The 18,410-nt window shown below is 46.1% G+C and overlaps 1 protein-coding gene across 1 annotated transcript in view; it reads right to left on the bottom strand.

The window, feature by feature from the left end:
* The window catches only part of CRISPLD2 (cysteine rich secretory protein LCCL domain containing 2), a 65,845-nt gene that overhangs the window by 19,022 nt on the left and 28,413 nt on the right, over positions 1-18,410 (bottom strand). Inside the window, 7 exon segments of the mRNA NM_001100299.1 lie at positions 428-503; positions 3,573-3,645; positions 6,937-6,980; positions 8,133-8,263; positions 8,765-8,831; positions 13,894-13,954; positions 15,769-15,909. Of these exon segments, the coding sequence (NP_001093769.1) occupies positions 428-503; positions 3,573-3,645; positions 6,937-6,980; positions 8,133-8,263; positions 8,765-8,831; positions 13,894-13,954; positions 15,769-15,909 (593 nt within the window).

Genomic DNA, 18,410 nt, shown 5'->3' with positions numbered 1-18,410 from the left:
GCATTTTCTTCTGTGTGCTTTTAGTTCAGTGTATGTACATAGCCAAAAAGAAATGCAATGAGTAGAGAAGACCAACAGCTGCACAAGCATCAGGAGAGCCAGAAAGGTTATTAAGTATCTGGGGGAGTGCAGTATGTGATGCATGGCAGCCTTCACATGAGAAGAGCTTGTCAGTGAGGGAGCAGGAGTCAGTTCACCAAACTCTGAAGCTGTCTGGGTAAGAGGAGGCACACCCATGTCTGCGTTCATCAGCACACATTGGTGGAAGCACAAATACTTCTGAAAATGCAGAAACTAAAGCACTGGTAGCAGAAATGGATGGTATAAATTTATCTAGAGGCACAGGAATGAGATTTTAAGTTTCTGATGTCCAGACCCTGGGACGTGGTTTCTGTGAGGCGGTCACCGATAAGGCCAGAATACTCACGTCTGCATAGATGTTGCTTCCAAACACGGGAGCCCAGTAGGATGGCTCGTCTTTGCAGTGCGCTGGACAGCGAACTCTGGAAAACAAGAAGCGTTTAGGGAATGGTTATCATCGGCAGAAAACAAAACTTCTTGAGAAAAGCAGCTGGCCCTCTATTTGCTCATCAAGATTTAGTACTTAGATGAAAGGCAATTATTACCACAGTCTACTCTTTAAGAAAAAATACATATATACCTCTCTCGCCCTAGCAGTGATAAAAGATATTTTTCCTTTTCTTAAAAGCACATGTAGAATTTTATTGACATATACACACTACTATATACAAAAGAGACTTTCTGTAAGATCCCACTCTATACTACTGTATAGCACAAGCAACTATACTCAGTACTCTGTAATGACTAAGGAAAGAGAATCTCAAAGAGTAGATACAGATGGAAAGATCGAGGGCAGGAGGAGAAGGGGGTGACAGGATGAGGTGGCTGGATGGCATCACCGACTCAATGGACAGGAGTTGGAGCCAACTCCAGAAGACGGTGAAGGACAGGGAAGCTTGGCATGCTGCAGCCCATGGAGTCACAGAGCCTAACACTACTGAGCAACAGCAATAGCTGATTACATAACTGATTCATTTTGCTGTACACCTGAAACTAAGCCGACACTGTAAATCAACTACACTGCAATAAAATTTTTTTTTAAAAAGCTCTTCATATTAAAAGACATGCACAAACAATGAGGTGAAATGAAACAAAAATCTAGCAGAGGTGAGTATGCAATTGTAAGGGGTTGTATCTCCCATTCTTGGGTGTTTGCCGGTTCACACTGCGGGTACCTTATAGAGATTGTAATCAATAGATTTTTTTTTTAAGGCCACTGCCCTGTTTTGGATGAGGAAAGGGTGGGGGTGCTCACCTCTGTGAGTCACAGAATATTCCAGGGAGGGAACACTGATAACCTGGGGCAGGAAGGGTTTGCTGACTGCTGTGTCAGTCACCACATCCCTGCCACAGGGGATGAGGAGAGTGCCTCAAACTGGAGCCTCTCAAACCAAGAAAGAGCACAAGCTTGACTTAAGAAAAGGTCTTTTGTCTTCATCTGGCACAAGCACACATGTGCTGGAGCCCAGGGACCAAGAAACCAAAAAGGCAGCCGGAAGCCCTCTGGCCCAGAGACAGGCAGGATGCCGAAGGGGAAGAGAGCCAGGCAGAGCGACCGGGAAGTGGAAAGGGTCCTTTGGGGCGAAGGGGCAGAGTGGGCAGAGAGAACAAGGATGTGTCTGAGATTTAAACAGAAAAAAAAAAAAAGAATCTGGGTAAGAATGTTCTTTCCTGCTTCTAGAATGAGAGGTCAGAAACATTTTGGATACTTGTAGTATGTCAAGTTTTTCTTTTTGTTTGTACTTTCTGAAATTACTTCCTTCTGCTTCTCTTTAACATGCGGGGAAATATTAAAGGGACGTTTTCCCTTGAACATTCAGGGCAGGTCAGCGTGGTGATGGGGGTGGCAGTGGCAGTGAGAAAGCCCCAAGGGGAACGTGAGTAGCCAAGGGGAGGAGTCTGGGGCCCAGTCCAGCCCCCTCTCCCTCGTCAGCACCCTCCCGGGATTCCTCCTGCTCACCCTCGGGGGTCTCCGCCTGCTAGGTTTTGGGGGGTCCGCTGCACCCAGCATGCAAGATCTTGGTTCTCCAACAAGGGATCAAACCCGTGCTCATTGCCATGGAAGCAGGAGTCCTAACCACTGGACCACCAGGGAAGTCCCTCACCTGTTGGTTTTAAGGTCAGTCTTCCCCTTGGAGAACCCACAGGCCTCCAGGCCAGGAGAAGGGCTCAGGGGGTGCTACATCCCCCATCTTCTGAGAGGGTCTAATAGGTACTTCAGAGGCACCTCTTCTTTAGTTATGACGCACCATCTTCCAAAAACCAGCCAAGTAAGGTTTAGGCAGATGTGTATAAAACTCACTCCTTAGACAAACTGTGGTACATCCACAGAGTGGACCACGACTCGGCAATGTGAAAGAAGAAACAAATCACCCATTGGCTCTAGGACACAGGTGAATTGCAAAGCATCGTGTGGAGTGAAAGAAGCCAGACACCCAAGTCTCTGCTGTGATGGCTCCATGTACATGAGATTTCAGAAAAGGCACGACTGTAGGGACAGGAAGCGGATCAGGGGCTGGAAGGGATACAGGAGAGAGCGGAGGGAGGGGAACGGACTACAAGGGAACCTGCTGCGGTGATGAAAACGTCCTCTATCGGGACTGTGGTGCACACTGTTCAAAACACACCCACCTGTATGCTTATTACTGGTGGATTTCACTGTGTGTAAGTTTTACCTCCAAAAAGCTGGATTTTAACAAGCTTGTTCTAAAGTGACCCACAGAAAATATCACAGATCAAATATAAGAATCAAAGAGCAGATTCCAAGGGGACCAGTGTCAACCAGCTTCCAGAGTTCTCAGCTGATCTAAGGGGTCAAGAATGACAGGTCCTGAGGTCTGTCTTGGGGCCTGGGAAGAGCTTGGCAGCAAATGAAGTCAAATACTCTCTTCTGCTTCCCTGGTGGCTCAGATGGTAAAGAATCCGCCTGCAAAGCGGGAGACCTGGGTTTGATCCCCGGGTTGGGAAGAATCCCCTGGAGGAGGACACGGCAACCCACTCCAATATTCTTGCCTGGAGAATCCCATGGACAGAAGAGCCTGGCGGGCTACAGTCTACGGGGTCGCAAGAGTCAGATACGGCTGAGCAACTAAGCACATACTCTCTCCTGCTAGTGGATGCGACAGTGAGCGGGGCAAATCACCTTCTCAGGTAAGTCCCTCATGGCGGGCCGCAGGCACTGGGCTGCACAAGGGACTCACGCAGAAGCCTCCAAAGATGCGATGCCCTCCTGGGCCACCCCTGAAGATCGGGATTCGTCCTTTTAATGCCTCTGCGGCAAGTCCAGTGTGCAGCCAGGGCTGAGAATGAGCGGTCTCAGGGAGAAGTCGGGTGGGCCCTCGACTCAGACCACAAAGCAAATGACTTCCTAGGTGGACACATGCCAGGGCCGCGTCTAGAACTCAGCCGTGCGTGGCTGCGTGCGCTGACCACCCTACCCACCCCGCAGCCCAGACCCCGTGTTTGCAAATCCAGATGCCAGGGAGCCTTACCTTGGGCAGTGTGTCCCCGGCTTCTCGTACGGGCAGAGCTGGGCCACGGTGGTGTAGCAGTCCAGGTCTTGCACTGTGAATGGGAGCAACAGGTCATGGGCGGGCCTGAGCCTCAGGCTTCCAGACTGAAAGGGGTTGCTGGTCCTGGGGGCTACTTGGGCCTCTGAACTCGGATGAGAGCCAGGGTGAGCACCCAGCAGGCACCAGGCCCCAGTGCTCCCAACTCCTCCCCCAGGGCCACTCAAGGAATGAGACAAAACTCACGCCTAAGTGTGTCTACAGGTCAAAGGTCATCACATTTACCAGTTTCTCTGTGGGGCCAGCATTGTGCTTTTCTACTTTGAAGTCTTTCCCTCTACCTTATCACGCTGGATCCTCATGGAAGGTATTGTTCTAATTATGTATACGAGGAAACTGAGGTCCCAAAGAGCTAAGAGACCCCCTGAGGCTGCACAGGACAGGCTGAAGGTCTGGTTTTTGATTCCCAGCCTCAGCTCATTGCTCAAACCCTTCCTGAGGGGTAGGTGACTCCTTCAAGGTCAAATGCTGTGTCTAAGGAAGTACTTCTAATACTGAATACCTGTGGTCTCTAACAGCCTGTCCTTGTTCAGTCCAGGCCTCAGCAAACTCTTTCTTAAAGAGTCAGAGTAAATATTTCCAGCTCCCTGAGCCCTATGGTCTGTGTTATAACCACTCTACTCTGCTGTTGTAATAGAAACCAGCCTTCAGTTCAGTTCAGTTGCTCAGTCGTGTCCGACTCTTTGCAACTCCATGAATTGCAGCACGCCAGGCCTCCCTGTCCATCACCAACTCCCAGAGTTTACTCAAACTCCTGTCCATTGAGTCAGTGATGTCATCCTCTGTCATCCCTTTCTCCTCCCGCCTTCAATCTTTCCCAGCATCAGGGTCTTTTCCAAGGAGTTGGTTCTTCGCAACAGGTATTGGAGTTTCAGCTTCAGCATCAGTCCTTCCAATGAATATTCAGGACTGATTTCCTTTAGGATGGACTGGTTGGATCTCCTTGCAGTCCAAGGGACTCTCAAGAATCTTCTCCAACACCACAGTTCAAAAGCATCAATTCTTCCGCCCTCAGCTTTCTTCATGGTCCAACTCTCACATCCATACATGACTACTGGAAAAACCATAGCTTTGACTAGATGGACCTTTGTTGGCAACATAATGTCTCTGCTTTTTAATATGCTATCTAGGTTGGTTATAACTTTTCTTCCAAGGAGTAAGCGTCTTTTAATTTCATGGCTGCAATCACCATCTGCAGTGATTTTGGAGCCAGAAAAAATAAAGTCTAACACTGTTTTCATTGTTTCCCCATCTATTTGCCATGAAGTGATTGATGGGACTAGATGTCATGATCTTAGTTTTCTGAATGTTGAGCTTTAAGCCAACTTTTTCACTCTCCTCTTTCACTTTCATCAAGAGGCTCTTTAGTTCTTCTTCACTAAATGCAGGGTAGCGTCATCTGTGTATCTGAGGTTATTGATATTTCTCCCGGCAATCTTGATTCCAGCTTGTGCTTCTTCCAGTCCCGCATTTCTCATGATGTACTCTGCATATAAGTTAAATAAGCAGGGTGACAGTATACAGCCTTGACGTACTCCTTTTTCTATTTGGAACCAGACTGTTGTTCCATGTCCAGTTCTAACTGTTGCTTCCTGACCTGCATACAGATTTCTCAAGAGGCAGGTCAGGTGGTCTGGGATTCCCATCTCTTTCAGAATTTTCCAGAGTTTGTGGTGATTCACACAGTCAAAGGCTTTGGCATAGTCAATAAAGCAGAAATAGATGTTTTTCTGGAACTCTCTTGCTTTTCTGATAATCCAACAGATGTTGGCAATTTGATCTCTGGTTCCTCTGCCTTTTCTAAAACCAGCTTGAACATCTGGAAGTTCACAGTTCACATACTGTTGAAAAACCATTCTTAGGCAACACAGAAATGAATAGGCATGGCTCCATGCCAATAAAACTTTATTTACAAAACAGATGGCAGGCAGGGTTTGGCCTTGAAGGTTGTAGTTTGCCTGCCTCTAGCAGAGCCTATCATCTAGATGGGCAGGGGTCTGTGCAGAGGTCCAACAAGGGTCTGTTACACAATGGGATGCTGGGGAGACCATTAAAATTAGGTTCAGAAGTCCACTTGAAGGTATATAAGTATATTCTTTGTATATTATTATTCAAAAACTAAATCAGGCTACCAATTTCAATTTTTAAAAACATATCAGTGTATATATTACCAATGTATATACTCAATGCAGAGGGAAAATAAACTCTATAGAAATCCACCAAAATGTTCAGAGTAGTTATCTCTGAGTGGTGGAATTTAGGTCTTCTTTTTTCTTTTTTCCCTACTGATTCTCCATATTTTTAAATTATCTGGAATAAATAGGTATTAATTTTGTAATGTGGTAAAATTTTTAAAATTTATAAAAATATGGTACATATTTTTATAAAGATATCTAACCAGGTAGTCAGGTATCCAGGAGGAGAAGGGGACGAGAGAGCATGAAATGGCTGGATGGCATCACCAATTCAGTGGGTATGAGTCTGAGTAAACTCCAGGAGACAGTGGAGGCCAAGAAGGCCTAGCGTGCTGCAGTCCATGGGGTCACAAAGAGTTGGACACGACTGAACGACTGAACAACGTGTCTGGCATCCAGGCCAAATGACAAGCATGGCTTTCCCAAAGGAAGAGAGGGTAGGCGGGCAGTTTCCCAGCAGGGAGGGGAAGGCTGGTGGTGCCCATGCACCCCTGCCTGCTTGAGCCCCTCCAGGCAAGTGCCCAGTCTGGGCAACTACAAATCCAACCCCAGTTCTGATTACAGCCTGCTCTCCCATGGTCACATGCCACCCTGCCAAAGGAACAAGCCACAGGTCAGGTACAAAGCTGGACGAGATACAGCAAATATAGGCCACGTCCTTCCCCAGGTTTCACTCTCTCCTCTGTGGCAGACATGACTAACCTCTCCAGCTCCGTTTTCTGCTGAGCACAGAACTGGACCTCAGAATCCTTCTCAACACAATGTTCCAGGTAGCCACTACCACTCAGTAGAAATCAATACTGCCTATGAAGCCTGTTAGCTACTCTAGACCCAGGCGATAGTCTTTCTGTGATAGTCAGCTGGGAACTCGGGCCTGTGTTTCAGCCTTAGCCATCTAGGGCCAATGCCAAGTTCAGATATGTTTAGAAACTAGCTAAGGAATCCTTCTCAGGAACCTCTTCAATATTGTGGCAATGCTGAGAAAAGCAGTACCAACAGTTATGATATCCATTAAATCAGTAACTAAGGGGAACAAAATTCCAGGGTAACCTGTGGATTGTGGTCATATAAGAGAAGACTGTCCAGCTTACCTTTTACTTTTGACACCGTGAATGAGCTGGAAGCCTTGTATTTGCTGTAAAAGGAAGCATTAGGTGAATACAAAACAGAACTGCTTCTAAACATGCACCCTTGTTACTGTACTTAGTTTATTTCCACCTCAATTTCATATCTTCCTACTTGTTTCCCATCACCCTGAAAGCCCTTAGGACATTCCAGAGCAAGGTCTAGACTGAGAACATTCTAGAACAGGGCTCATTAACCTCCTTTGTGCCAAGGATCCCTCTAGAGGCCTGGTAAAGCCTTTGGACGCCCCCTCAGAACAATGCTTTTTAAATGCATATGATACATTTAAAAGATTAAAAGGAAGTCATGTATTATTAATATCATTATCAAAGTATGAAAACAAATTTGTGTTAGCCTAATGGCTAACAGACGGGGAGGAGGCAGAGCTGGGTCCGTTTGACCCCAGAGCCTGCAGTGGGTTCCACCATCTCCTGGTCACCTTATGCCTCAGGTGCCATGGACAGATGAAGACATGGCCTCCTGCTGGTCTCCATGGCCCCTCCAACCCCCAAAAGTCAGGACGGCAAGGATGGTCTGCCTTGTGACCCATCCACATACCTTATGTGAAAAGCACCTTGCAAACACAAGTAGGTATTTTTAAAAAATGAAAAGCTTCATTCTCGGGGGTAGAGGGGTATGTAGGGAATGCCAGTGAACAATTAGCCTGAAAACTCAAAGATACTATCAGTCATTACTGAGGTGTCGGAAAAGGTCTCAGTGACAAGCAAGGGAGAAAAAGCAGGATTCAGAACTCACGTCAGACTGCAAGACTATACACTTTCGAAGGTTGTGTACCGAGACTATCTCGAGCAAGTGGGAAAGAAGGGGTCAATATTTCCTTATTTGTTTTTCTATATCTTAATGGCTATATGTACATTTCATAATTAAGAGCAGTATTAACTTTCAAATATGGAATAAACTTTCCTCAAAGCTACAAAAACAAGCAAACATACAAACAAGAAGCTCAACACATTAGACACACACACAGAAACCCAGTGGAATAAAATATGCTAAACAGCTTATAGGGGTGATTTCTGAGTTATAGCATTGTCATCTGTATTATTTCCCACTTCTTTATATGGTCCAGAACTTCCCAAGGTTTCAACAATACTCTCACAATCAGAAAAGAAGTTTTCAGGAGCCCTGATCACAGAATATTTACCTCAGAGACTGCACGCCGTTTCTCTCTGACTTGACAAAAAAGGGAACCTTCCCGTTCCTAGTGACGTCCACCAAGCCTCCCCTGTCGTCCAGGATCCCATAGTGAATGGCGGCCCGGCAGATGCTGGACGCCTGCAGGGCGGGGCCGGAATGTAAGTACATCTGAATTCACCTTTGTCAGCAATCATTTCCAGGAACACACAAGATGTTTGTCCTCAACCCACAAAAAGCCAAAAAGCCGGGCCAAGGCTCACCCCACTGCTGACTCCGACCTCGCTCTATAACACGTCTTTGTTTCTGGGGTTGCTTATCTTTAAGAACTCATCTGTGTTGCTTTACAAACTAAGAACAGTGACAAACAGCCCTTTCTCCCCCTCCAGTGGAGCATATTAACGCTGGGGCTAACATAGAGACTGATCGGCTCAGGGGTCAGCCCCCATTTCCGAAAGTGGCTTCGCAAATCTGTGACCCCAGAAATAGGCATGGATCAGCTATGCCTATTAGCCTTAGCTAAGAGGGAGGTTTGACTACTGAGCAAAAAGAAAATCTGTTCACCTGAAAACCAGCCACCTGCTTTTAACACAGAGACAGGAGTCCACGCCAGCCATTTAAAGAAGCTCTGGCCATACTTACGCTTTCATAAAAGAGAGTCCCAAAGATCTTTGCTCCACTGTGCAGGCAGCCTGCGGGGCACTGGTACCTGATGGGAAAGAAAGAAGATGATTTTCATAAGTTGAATAAAATACGTTGATAAAACCTCGCCATGAATTTATTGTTTTTGTTCCCCTTCAATAGCTATTATTACATATAGAAAAGTGTCAGTGATCTAGCATACACTGTTTGGGAGCAAGTCACAATTTACCCAGGCTGAAGTGTATAGACACATGGACACAATTACAGATTCAACTTGGCCTCTTTAAAGACCATTTTCATGTGCTTCAGATTCAAGTCAAATAGATGGACGTTTCCATGAACAGATGGACAAATGGCTTGTCCAGAAGAAAGACAAGTGGCTTCAAAGGCACCAAAAAAGTCCTCAGATACCAATCATCAAAGATGTGCAGACTAAAAGTTCCAGGTGTCAAACTACAAGGGTGTTGTAATAGAATAAAATTCATTGATGGTGACCACGCTCACAAACAAATATCAATTAATCTTTCCAGAAAGCCTTAACAATTCATGTCTCTTAAACCATAAACCCTGCAAACTGGGAGGAAACATTTGCAAATGAAGTGACCCACGAGCGATTAATTTCCAAAATATATAAATTCATACAGCTTAATATAAAAAAAAGAACAAATAATCCAATCAGAAAGCCCCCTAAATGAGCAGAAGATCTAAATAGACATTTCTCCAAAGAAGACAGCCAGATGGCCAACAGGGACATGAAAAGATCCTCAATGTTGCTAATAGAAAAAATGTACATTAAAACCACAGTGAAGTACCACCCATCACTAAAAAGTTTACAAATAACAAATGCTGTAGAGGTGTGGAGAAAAGGGAAGCCTCCTACACTCTTGGTGGGAATGCAAGTTGGTGCAGCCACTATGGAGAATAGGATGGCGGTTCCCTAAAAAACTAAAAACAGAACCACCGAGTGATCCAGCAATCCCATTCCTGGGCATATATCCCGAAAAGATGAAAAATTCTAATTCGAAAAGATACAGGTACCCCAATGGTCATGCCAGCAATAGTCACAATATCCGCATGGAAGTAAACTAAGGGTCCATCAACAGATAGATGGATAAAAAAGATGGTACGTATATACCATGGAATATTACTCAGCCATAAAACTAAAATAATTCCATTTGCAGCAACATGGGTGGATCTAGAGATTACCATTCTAAGTGAAGTCAGAGAAAGACAAATACACGCTATCATTTATGTGTGGAATCTAAAAAAAGATACAAATGAACTTATTTATAAAACAGAAACAGACTCACAGACGTAGAAAATTTAGGAATACAAAAGGGGGAAATTGGGGAAGGGATAAACTATGACTTTGGGATTAATATATACACACTACTGTATATAAAATAGATAACCAACAAAGACCTACTGTATATTGTATATAGGGACTATATGCAGTATCTTATAATAACCTATAATGGAAAAGAATCTGAAAAGAATATATATATTTGTATAACTGAATCACTTTGCTACATACCTGAAACTAACACAACACTGTAAATTAACTATGCTTCAATTTAAAAAAATTTAAAAATTTATATCCCTTGATTCTTGACTCTCCCAAGAAAAAAGTCAGAAAGTCAGACCTCCATGTTATTCCAACCGTTTATAACTGGGGAAAACTGGAAGTAAGTCAGCAGGTGTCAAAGGAATAGCCAAATGTATTTCTGTGTGGCCAAATGTCAGCGTATTATACGGCCACTAGAAATGAAGTTTTTGAGGAATAGTTATTGACTTTGGAAATCTTAAGTGAAACCAGTAACATACAAAATTGTACAATAGGAAAGGCCTAATCAGAGCACAGAACAAAGGTTGGAAGGAATGACATCAAATTATTACTGATACTAACGAGATTCTTTTTTATTTATACTTGTTTTGGTGGTTGTTTCCTGCCAAAGGCGAGTGGAGCGTTCTCCTGACAAACCTGACTCCACGTCCCCATGGTGTAAAACAGGACCCTCTCTTTCAGGTGACACAATACACCTTCTCTTTTGAGCATGTGCTTTTTTTTTTAATATAAATTTATTTAATTGGAGGCTAATTACTTTACAATATTGTATTGGTTTTGCCATACATCAACCTAGATAGCATACTGAAAAGCAGAGACATTACTTTGCCAACAAAGGTCCGTCTAGTCAAGGCTATGGTTTTTCCTGTGGTCATGTATGGATGTGAGAGTTGGACCATGAAGAAGGCTGAGCGCTGAAGAATTGATGCTTTTGAACTGTGGTGTTGGAGAAGACTCTTGAGAGTCCCTTGGACTGCAAGGAGATCCAACCAGTCCATTCTGAAGGAGATCAGCCCTGGGATTTCTTTGGAAGGAATGATGCTAAAGCTGAAACTCCAGTACTTTGGCCACCTCACGTGAAGAATTGACTCACTGGAAAAGTCTCTGATGCTTGGAAGGATTGGGGGCAGGAGGAGAAGGGGACGACAGAGGATGAGATGGCTGGATGGCATCACTGACTCGATGGACGTGAGTCTGAGTGAACTCCAGGAGTTGGTGATGGACAGAGAGGCCTGGTGTGCTGCGATTCATGGGGTTGCAAAGAGTCGGACACGACTGAGCGACTGAACTGAACTGAACATGAATCTGCCACGGGTGTACACATGTTCCCCATCCTGAACCCCCCTCCTACCTCCCTCCCCGTACCATCCCTCTGGGTCATCCCAGTGCACCAGTCCCAAGCGTCCTGTATCCTGCATCGAACCTGGACTGGCAATTCGTTTCATATATGATATTATACCTGTCTCAATGCCATTCTCCCAAATCATCCCACCCTCTCCCCCTCCCACAGAGTCCAAAAGAGTGTTCTATACATCTGTGTCTCTTTGGCTATCTCGCATACAGGGTTATCGTTACCATCTTTCTAAATTCCGTATACATGCGTTAGTATACTGTATTGGTGTTTTTCTTTCTGGCTTACTTCACTCTGTATAATAGGCTCCAGTTTCAACCACCTCATTAGAACTGATTCAAATGTATTCTTTTTACTGGCTGAGTAATACTCCACTGTGTATATGTACCACAGCTTTCTTATCCATTCATCTGCTGATGGACATCTAGGTTGCTTCCATGTCCTGGCTATTATAAACAGTGCTGCGATGAATATTGGGGTACATGTGTCTCTTTCAATTCTGCATTCCTATACACTAATAATGAGAAAATAGAGAAATTAAGGAAACAATTCCATTCACCATTGCAACGAAAATAATTAAATACTTAGGAATATATCTACCTAAAGAAACTAAAGACCTATATATTGAAAACTATAAAACGCTGGTGAAAGAAATCAAAGAGGACACTAATAGATGGAGAAATATACTATGTTCATGGATCAGAAGAATCAACATAGTGAAAATGAGTATACTACCCAAAGCAATCTATAAATTCAATGCAACCCCTATCAAGCTACCAGCGGTATTTTTCACAGAGCTAGAACAAATAATTTCACGATTTGTACAGAAATACAAAAAACCTCAAATAGCCAAAGCAATCTTGAGAAAGAAGAATGGAACTGGAGGAATCAACCTGCCTGATTTCAGGCTCTACTACAAAGCCACAGTCATCAAGACAGTATGGTACTGGTACAAAGACAGAAATATAGATCAATAGAACAAAATAGAAAGCCCAGAGATAAATCCACGCACCTATGGACACCTTATCTTTGACAAAGGAGGCAAGAATATACAATGGAGAAAAGACAATGTATTAAACAAGTGGTGTTGGGAAAACTGGTCAACCACTTGTAAAAGAATGAAACTAGAACACTTTCTAACACCAAACACAAAAATAAACTCAAAATGGATTAAAGATCTAAACGTAAGACCAGAAACTATAAAACTCCTAGAGGAGAACATAGGCAAAACACTATCTGACATAAATCACAGCAGGATCCTCTATGACCCACCTCCCAGAATATTGGAAATAAAAGCAAAAATAAACAAATGGGACCTAATTAAACTTAAAAGCTTCTGCACAATGAAGGAAACTATAAGCAAGGTGAAAAGACAGCCTTCAGAATGGGAGAAAATAATAGCAAATGAAGCAACTGACAAACAACTAATCTCAAAAATATACAAGCAACTCCTGCAGCTCAATTCCAGAAAAATAAACAACCCAGTCAAAAAATGGGCCAAAGAACTAAACAGACATTTCTCCAAAGAAGACATACAGATGGCTAACAAACACATGAAAAGATGCTCAACATCACTCATTATCAGAGAAATGCAAATAAAAACCACAATGAAGTACCATTTCACGCCAGTCAGAATGGCTGCGACCCAAAAGTCTACAAGCAATAAATGCTGGAGAGGGTGTAGAGAAAACGGAACCCTCTTACACTGTTGGTGGGAATGCAAACTAGTACAGCCACTATGGAGAACAGTGTGGAGATTCCTTAAAAAACTGGAAATAGAACTGTGTTATGACCCAGCAATCCCACTACTGGGCATACACAATGAGCATGTGCTTTAAATAATATGATTCAGCTTTAGATGAACAGACTCCAGGACCAATAGGAAGAAGAGCAAGGGCCCCTCCACCAATGACACGGTTTTCCTGCCGTGAACCTGAGGGTCTGCACATGGCCACTGCACCTGTTGGCCATTCGCTGCCAGAAGGAGCAGCTCAGTGGCTATGTTGCCAAAACCAAGCTTCTTCTTCTTGGCAGATGTTTTTCAACATCCGAAATGGATGATACTAAGTGACTCCATTGGCTAGATTAATTCGTTCCACTCTGGGGGAGATGCTGGCTGCTCCTCGTCTGGTGGGGCCCTGGGGAAGCAGGCTGCCTGGGACTCCGCAGCAGCCGTGCTGGACCCGGCCATGGCCACACCTGCCCTGACGCTGCCGCAGCCCAGAGCTCCAGGTCACTCTGGGACCCCTTCATGCAGAGGGTGGAAAGGAGCACCCACCTGCACCAAAACATTGTTCAGGATCTCCCTGTCTACAGCACACCTGGCATTTCCACAGCAGATCAGCCGACAGGTCACGAAGGGACCCCTGACCCAGAGCAGGTGTATCTAAGGGCTGCAGGTGGTAGGAGAGGGAGGGGCCAGCCCTTACTTACCTGTTGCACGTGGACCCTTTACACTTGTCCTTCATCTTGGTGTCACACTTGACGACTTGGGCTAGGAGAGAAATGCAGAAACACTTGTCACGGCAAGAAACGGGAAGATGAGTCTGAGTTAGCAGATCCCATCCCCACCCTGAGGAACTTTCTGGAATATCCTGGAAGCCTCATCATAATGAGAGCAGCAGTGTCACCCACTGGCTGCAGGCGCAGGGTGGAGGTTTGCATCCCGGCTCCTTTTTCTAGTAGCACTATCACCTCGGACACTTACTTCCCCTCTCTGAGGTTCAAATCCCACTTATTACTGGGGATGGGTACAGTATCCACCTCCAGGGGTTTCTCTGACCCTTGAAGAGAAAGTGAACCAACCCTGGAAGGCAGCCTGGTACACTGAGCTCCCCTCAGCCTCACAGGGCCCTGGAGGGCGAGCCTTGTGCAGCCCAGGAAGCGGGGACCCAGCCATTCTCCCCAGTGTCATCTCCCCTACAGCCAAGAGGACTTTGCCAAGTTTTCATTTTGGTTTATAGGGACATATCAGAATCTTGGAGTAGTATTATAGTTTGACAGAAAGACACGTATTACTTTGTAATTTTACATTATGGAAAAATAAAATAATAATGAAAGAGTTTGGAACCTCTGGACAGACAAGGACATCAGGGTATTTCCTGGTCACAGAGAGCTATGGGCTGACTGAACAGGCGGGAAGCCCAGGGGAGACATAACTGAAGGCCCACGAGAACACCGGCTGGGTGCAGGTGGCGGGAGGGCAACTGACAAAATAGCCAAGGCTTTCTGAGAAAGATGGGCGTGAGCCGGCCCCCTGCTCAGAGCCGAGTCCAGTTGTGTGCTGTGTGATGGTGTGGAGGGAAAACAGAGACACTGGCGGGCAGAGGAGCCATACCTAGTGCCGTGTCTGTAAGAAAATGCTCTCTAGAGCCCCCAAACTTCAGTAAACGTGCCGCATACACAGGTGACCCGGGCCGGGGAGGGAGGAATCAGAGCCGAGCAAGGAAAGGCAGAGAGAAGCGAGCCCCAGGAGGGGAAGGGTCTTGGGAGACCAGAGGTGAGCGTGAGAACAGGGCATCTGGGGACCTCCGAAAGTCTCTGGGGAAACAGCCAACTTCCCACCTTAACGGAGCTGTTGGAGGCAACGCTGAGGACCTCACAGTACAGCTGACACGGGGGGGACCCATGTGACTGTAAAGAGTCCTCACAGCAACCTGACTGAGCTGCAGCCGCTCCGGCAAGGAGATGGGTGAGGAGGGACAGATGAGAACATGCAGCCCAGGTCTAGAATTCATAGCCTAGCTCCTTAGTGACTGCTTCTGTTCTTCTCTGTCAAGAACACAATGCCTCTCCTAAAATACGGACATGGGAAATGCACACACCCGTGTCTCTAAACTAAAACAGTGCTAACTAGAGGCATCAGGGCTCCTACTTTACAGATGAGCACGTGGAGTGTCAAAGAGGCAGGTCCAAGTCACAGGACCCGTGTGCGTGGCGGCCCCGGGAGCTGGGCCCCACGCTGCCTGTTCACTCATCCTTTGGGAGGTGGGCACCCCAACTGGAACCCGATCTCAGCCCCGGTCCTCTCTGAAAGGACAAGAGAAGGTCTAACCTTAAAATAATTGCATGGGGCGGGGAGGGGGGAAGGCTACCCAAGCACAGCTCCTGTAATGCTTCTTTTGAAATGACTTTAAAATATCACTTTTTAGAAACATGTTTGGGTGGTGCTTTTGCAAGCTACACCCCACCCTGGTCCCCGCTGTTTGTCGACTTATAGACCTCTCAACCCACTGGCTCCCCTACTCCGTCCACCCCAGAGAAAACTGGCCCCTCCAGAGGCGGCCGGCAGGGCAGAGCCCCACTCACTCATGTAGTTCACAGGAGAGTCTTTCTTGGGCTTCTTGGGTTTGATCACCCTCGGGGTGACCCAGACGTGCTTCTCATCCGGAATAGGGGCCGCTTCCACCTCGTTCATGTCGTCCGTTTCAGTTTCCTGGCCATAAGTCTCTTAATAGTGAAGGGGGGAGAGAAAAGCAACATGCTGGGATCCAAACGAAATGCACTTGGGAAGAAGTAAAAAAGCCATCTGGAGATGAAACTAGTTTGAGGTTTGCTTTCACAAAGGGTCATTTCAGCAGCAAAGAGAAAGTCCCACTTCAGGGCCAACTGGCCAGGTGGGATTCTCTCCCCCAAAGGCGACGGATGGCTCTCTGCTCGCTGTGCTTGATTTGGAACCCAAGAGCAGCTGGGCTGACCGGAGGCTAGAAGGCCCCGGCACCCACCCCTGGATGGTCAGAATGACTTCTTGTCACATCTCTGCCTACTCACCACTGCCTACCCAAGGAAGCAGCTTCAGGAAGCCACCTCATCCTCTGAACCCAAACCGCAGCTGTCTCCCCAAGGTCCCTCTGCCCTGGGTTCTCACTGAGGGAGGGGTCCTCCTAGATACATGCCATCGGGGTGCAAGAATACCTGTGTCGATGGTCTTAGACACATTGCCCTTTACCGCCCTCACGTTCTGCTCCCTTCCCCACCCCCGAAGGTCAAGATCACTTAACCTTTCTCTGCACTGAAGTTCTGAAACCCAGTAACATTGGAACCATCACCTACAAAGAGCCAAAGACCCAACTCTTGGTTAAAAAAACTTAGTTCACTGGCTCCCAATCTTTTCCCCACCCAAATATGGTTATTTCTCCAAACATGATTGCAACCTTCATGTTTCAAAACATTCTAATTCACCAAACAAATTGCATTTATTAAGCATCAGTTCTCATCATGAAAGTCACTGTGATCTGTAATAGGCCACTTGGATACCAAGCCCTATACTCCAGCCAAAGCAAAGCAAAGTATTGCTTGCGTGCCCTTATCAAACATGAGCTGGTGCACATCTGCTGGGGGACTCGCCAAGGATGCCATGGACCAGAGTTGGAAACCCTTGCCTTCTAAGCTTCTCCAGTGAGAAAAGACAACAGATGTGCTTTGATAAGAAGGAGTTCAAGGAGCAGGTATGGGGCCCTCGCAGGCTTCTTTGTGTCAATGGATTAAGACTCAAGTCCCATCAAATGTCCACCAATTCTGAGCCTTATCTCCATTTCTCCTTAAGGGTGACAACATTTCTTCTCTGAAGGGCAGACCAACTGTTTTGTGTTGACACAAACCATTCAATTGAAGGGCGACTTCAAGATTTCTTCAAGAGATCTTCTCTGGATGCCTTTTGATAGGATACTCTGCAGGCATTTCACTGGCTGACTCATCACTGTACAACCACCACCCCAGGGGAACCCTGGGGATGGGACGGGAGGAGGAAGATGGACGGGATTGAAGCCAGAGGAGAACATCAATCCTGAGTCCCAAGTTCATTACCAGAGCTCGTGGGCCTTCATGTCCGGCTCCTGGACAACAGGCTCACCACCACCTGCCTCCCCCACCAGCTGAAAACTCCCTGAGGCAGCAGCCAGCCTGCTTCACACCCACTCTACAACGAGCTCCAGCACACAGCAGTTGCTCAACAAAACTGGCTGCATGAAGGACCGTCAACCCCCTCCAACCCCTGCAATGAATTCTGTCTTTGAACCCTTTGGAGAGGAAAAAAATAGTCCCAGCAAAGTTTAAAGATATTCAGGAAGGGTAATGCAGGAAACATCATCTGTAGCTAAACTCTATAGGCAAAATCTTTACGAAGATACTGGGTTTGCAAACAGCACTTGGAACCCAGCAGCGGTCTCTGGTCTGTCTTCCCGTCAATGTGGCTATTCAGGCTTGCCCTTCACTGAAAGCCAGAGCTGTCTCTGGAATAAGCTGGGTTTTCTTCCACTGGCCTTTAGGATTTTTATACCTCATAATCGCAGCTTTATTTAGCTGAATATAGTTGGGTAGAGCAGCCTAAAGCATTTGAGGGCTCACTATTTAAGAAAATGGGCAGACAGTCCTCACCCTCGGACACACACATGAAAAGTGGAATGCTTACCCAGAGGATGGGCTGTATTTGAGCACATCCTAATTAAGATCCCCTGAGTGGACCAGCACAGGCCTGGGGAAATTCCGTGCCCAAGTTCACACCAAGGTTACCCTGTGCACCGTCCAGCTCTGGACCAGGGGTCCCAGGGCACCGAGCATTTCTACATCATTCTGCAGACTCCATCTGGTTCTGTAAGTGTGGACAAAGCTCATAGCTAATGTCAAGTTCTCGTGTCATCCTCTCATTGCCCTGGGAGGTGTGAACAGCCCCATTTCACAGATGGGAAAACTGAGGCTTGGAGAGGCTATGTGACCTGCCCAAGCTCACACAGCTGAGAGTCAAGCTCCTTTCCCTGAACCCCACACCCTTCATCACCACACAGGGCCAGGCTAGAGGGGTGGAAACACCTCTTACAGTCTATCCTTATCCCTGCTCCATCTCCATTGAGAGGTCAAGGCTTTGCCAGGCACCTCAGTAAACGCTTATTCAGTAGCTTATGCAGATAAGCTGCTTTAGAGGAGACTTTCTGCATGGTTAGCTAAGGAAATCA

This window comes from Bos taurus, chromosome 18, assembly GCF_002263795.3.
Source record: "Bos taurus isolate L1 Dominette 01449 registration number 42190680 breed Hereford chromosome 18, ARS-UCD2.0, whole genome shotgun sequence".
Lineage (NCBI taxonomy): Eukaryota > Metazoa > Chordata > Mammalia > Artiodactyla > Bovidae > Bos > Bos taurus.
The sequence above is the reverse complement of the archived record's forward strand: the minus strand, read 5'-3'. Positions and strand labels throughout refer to the sequence as shown.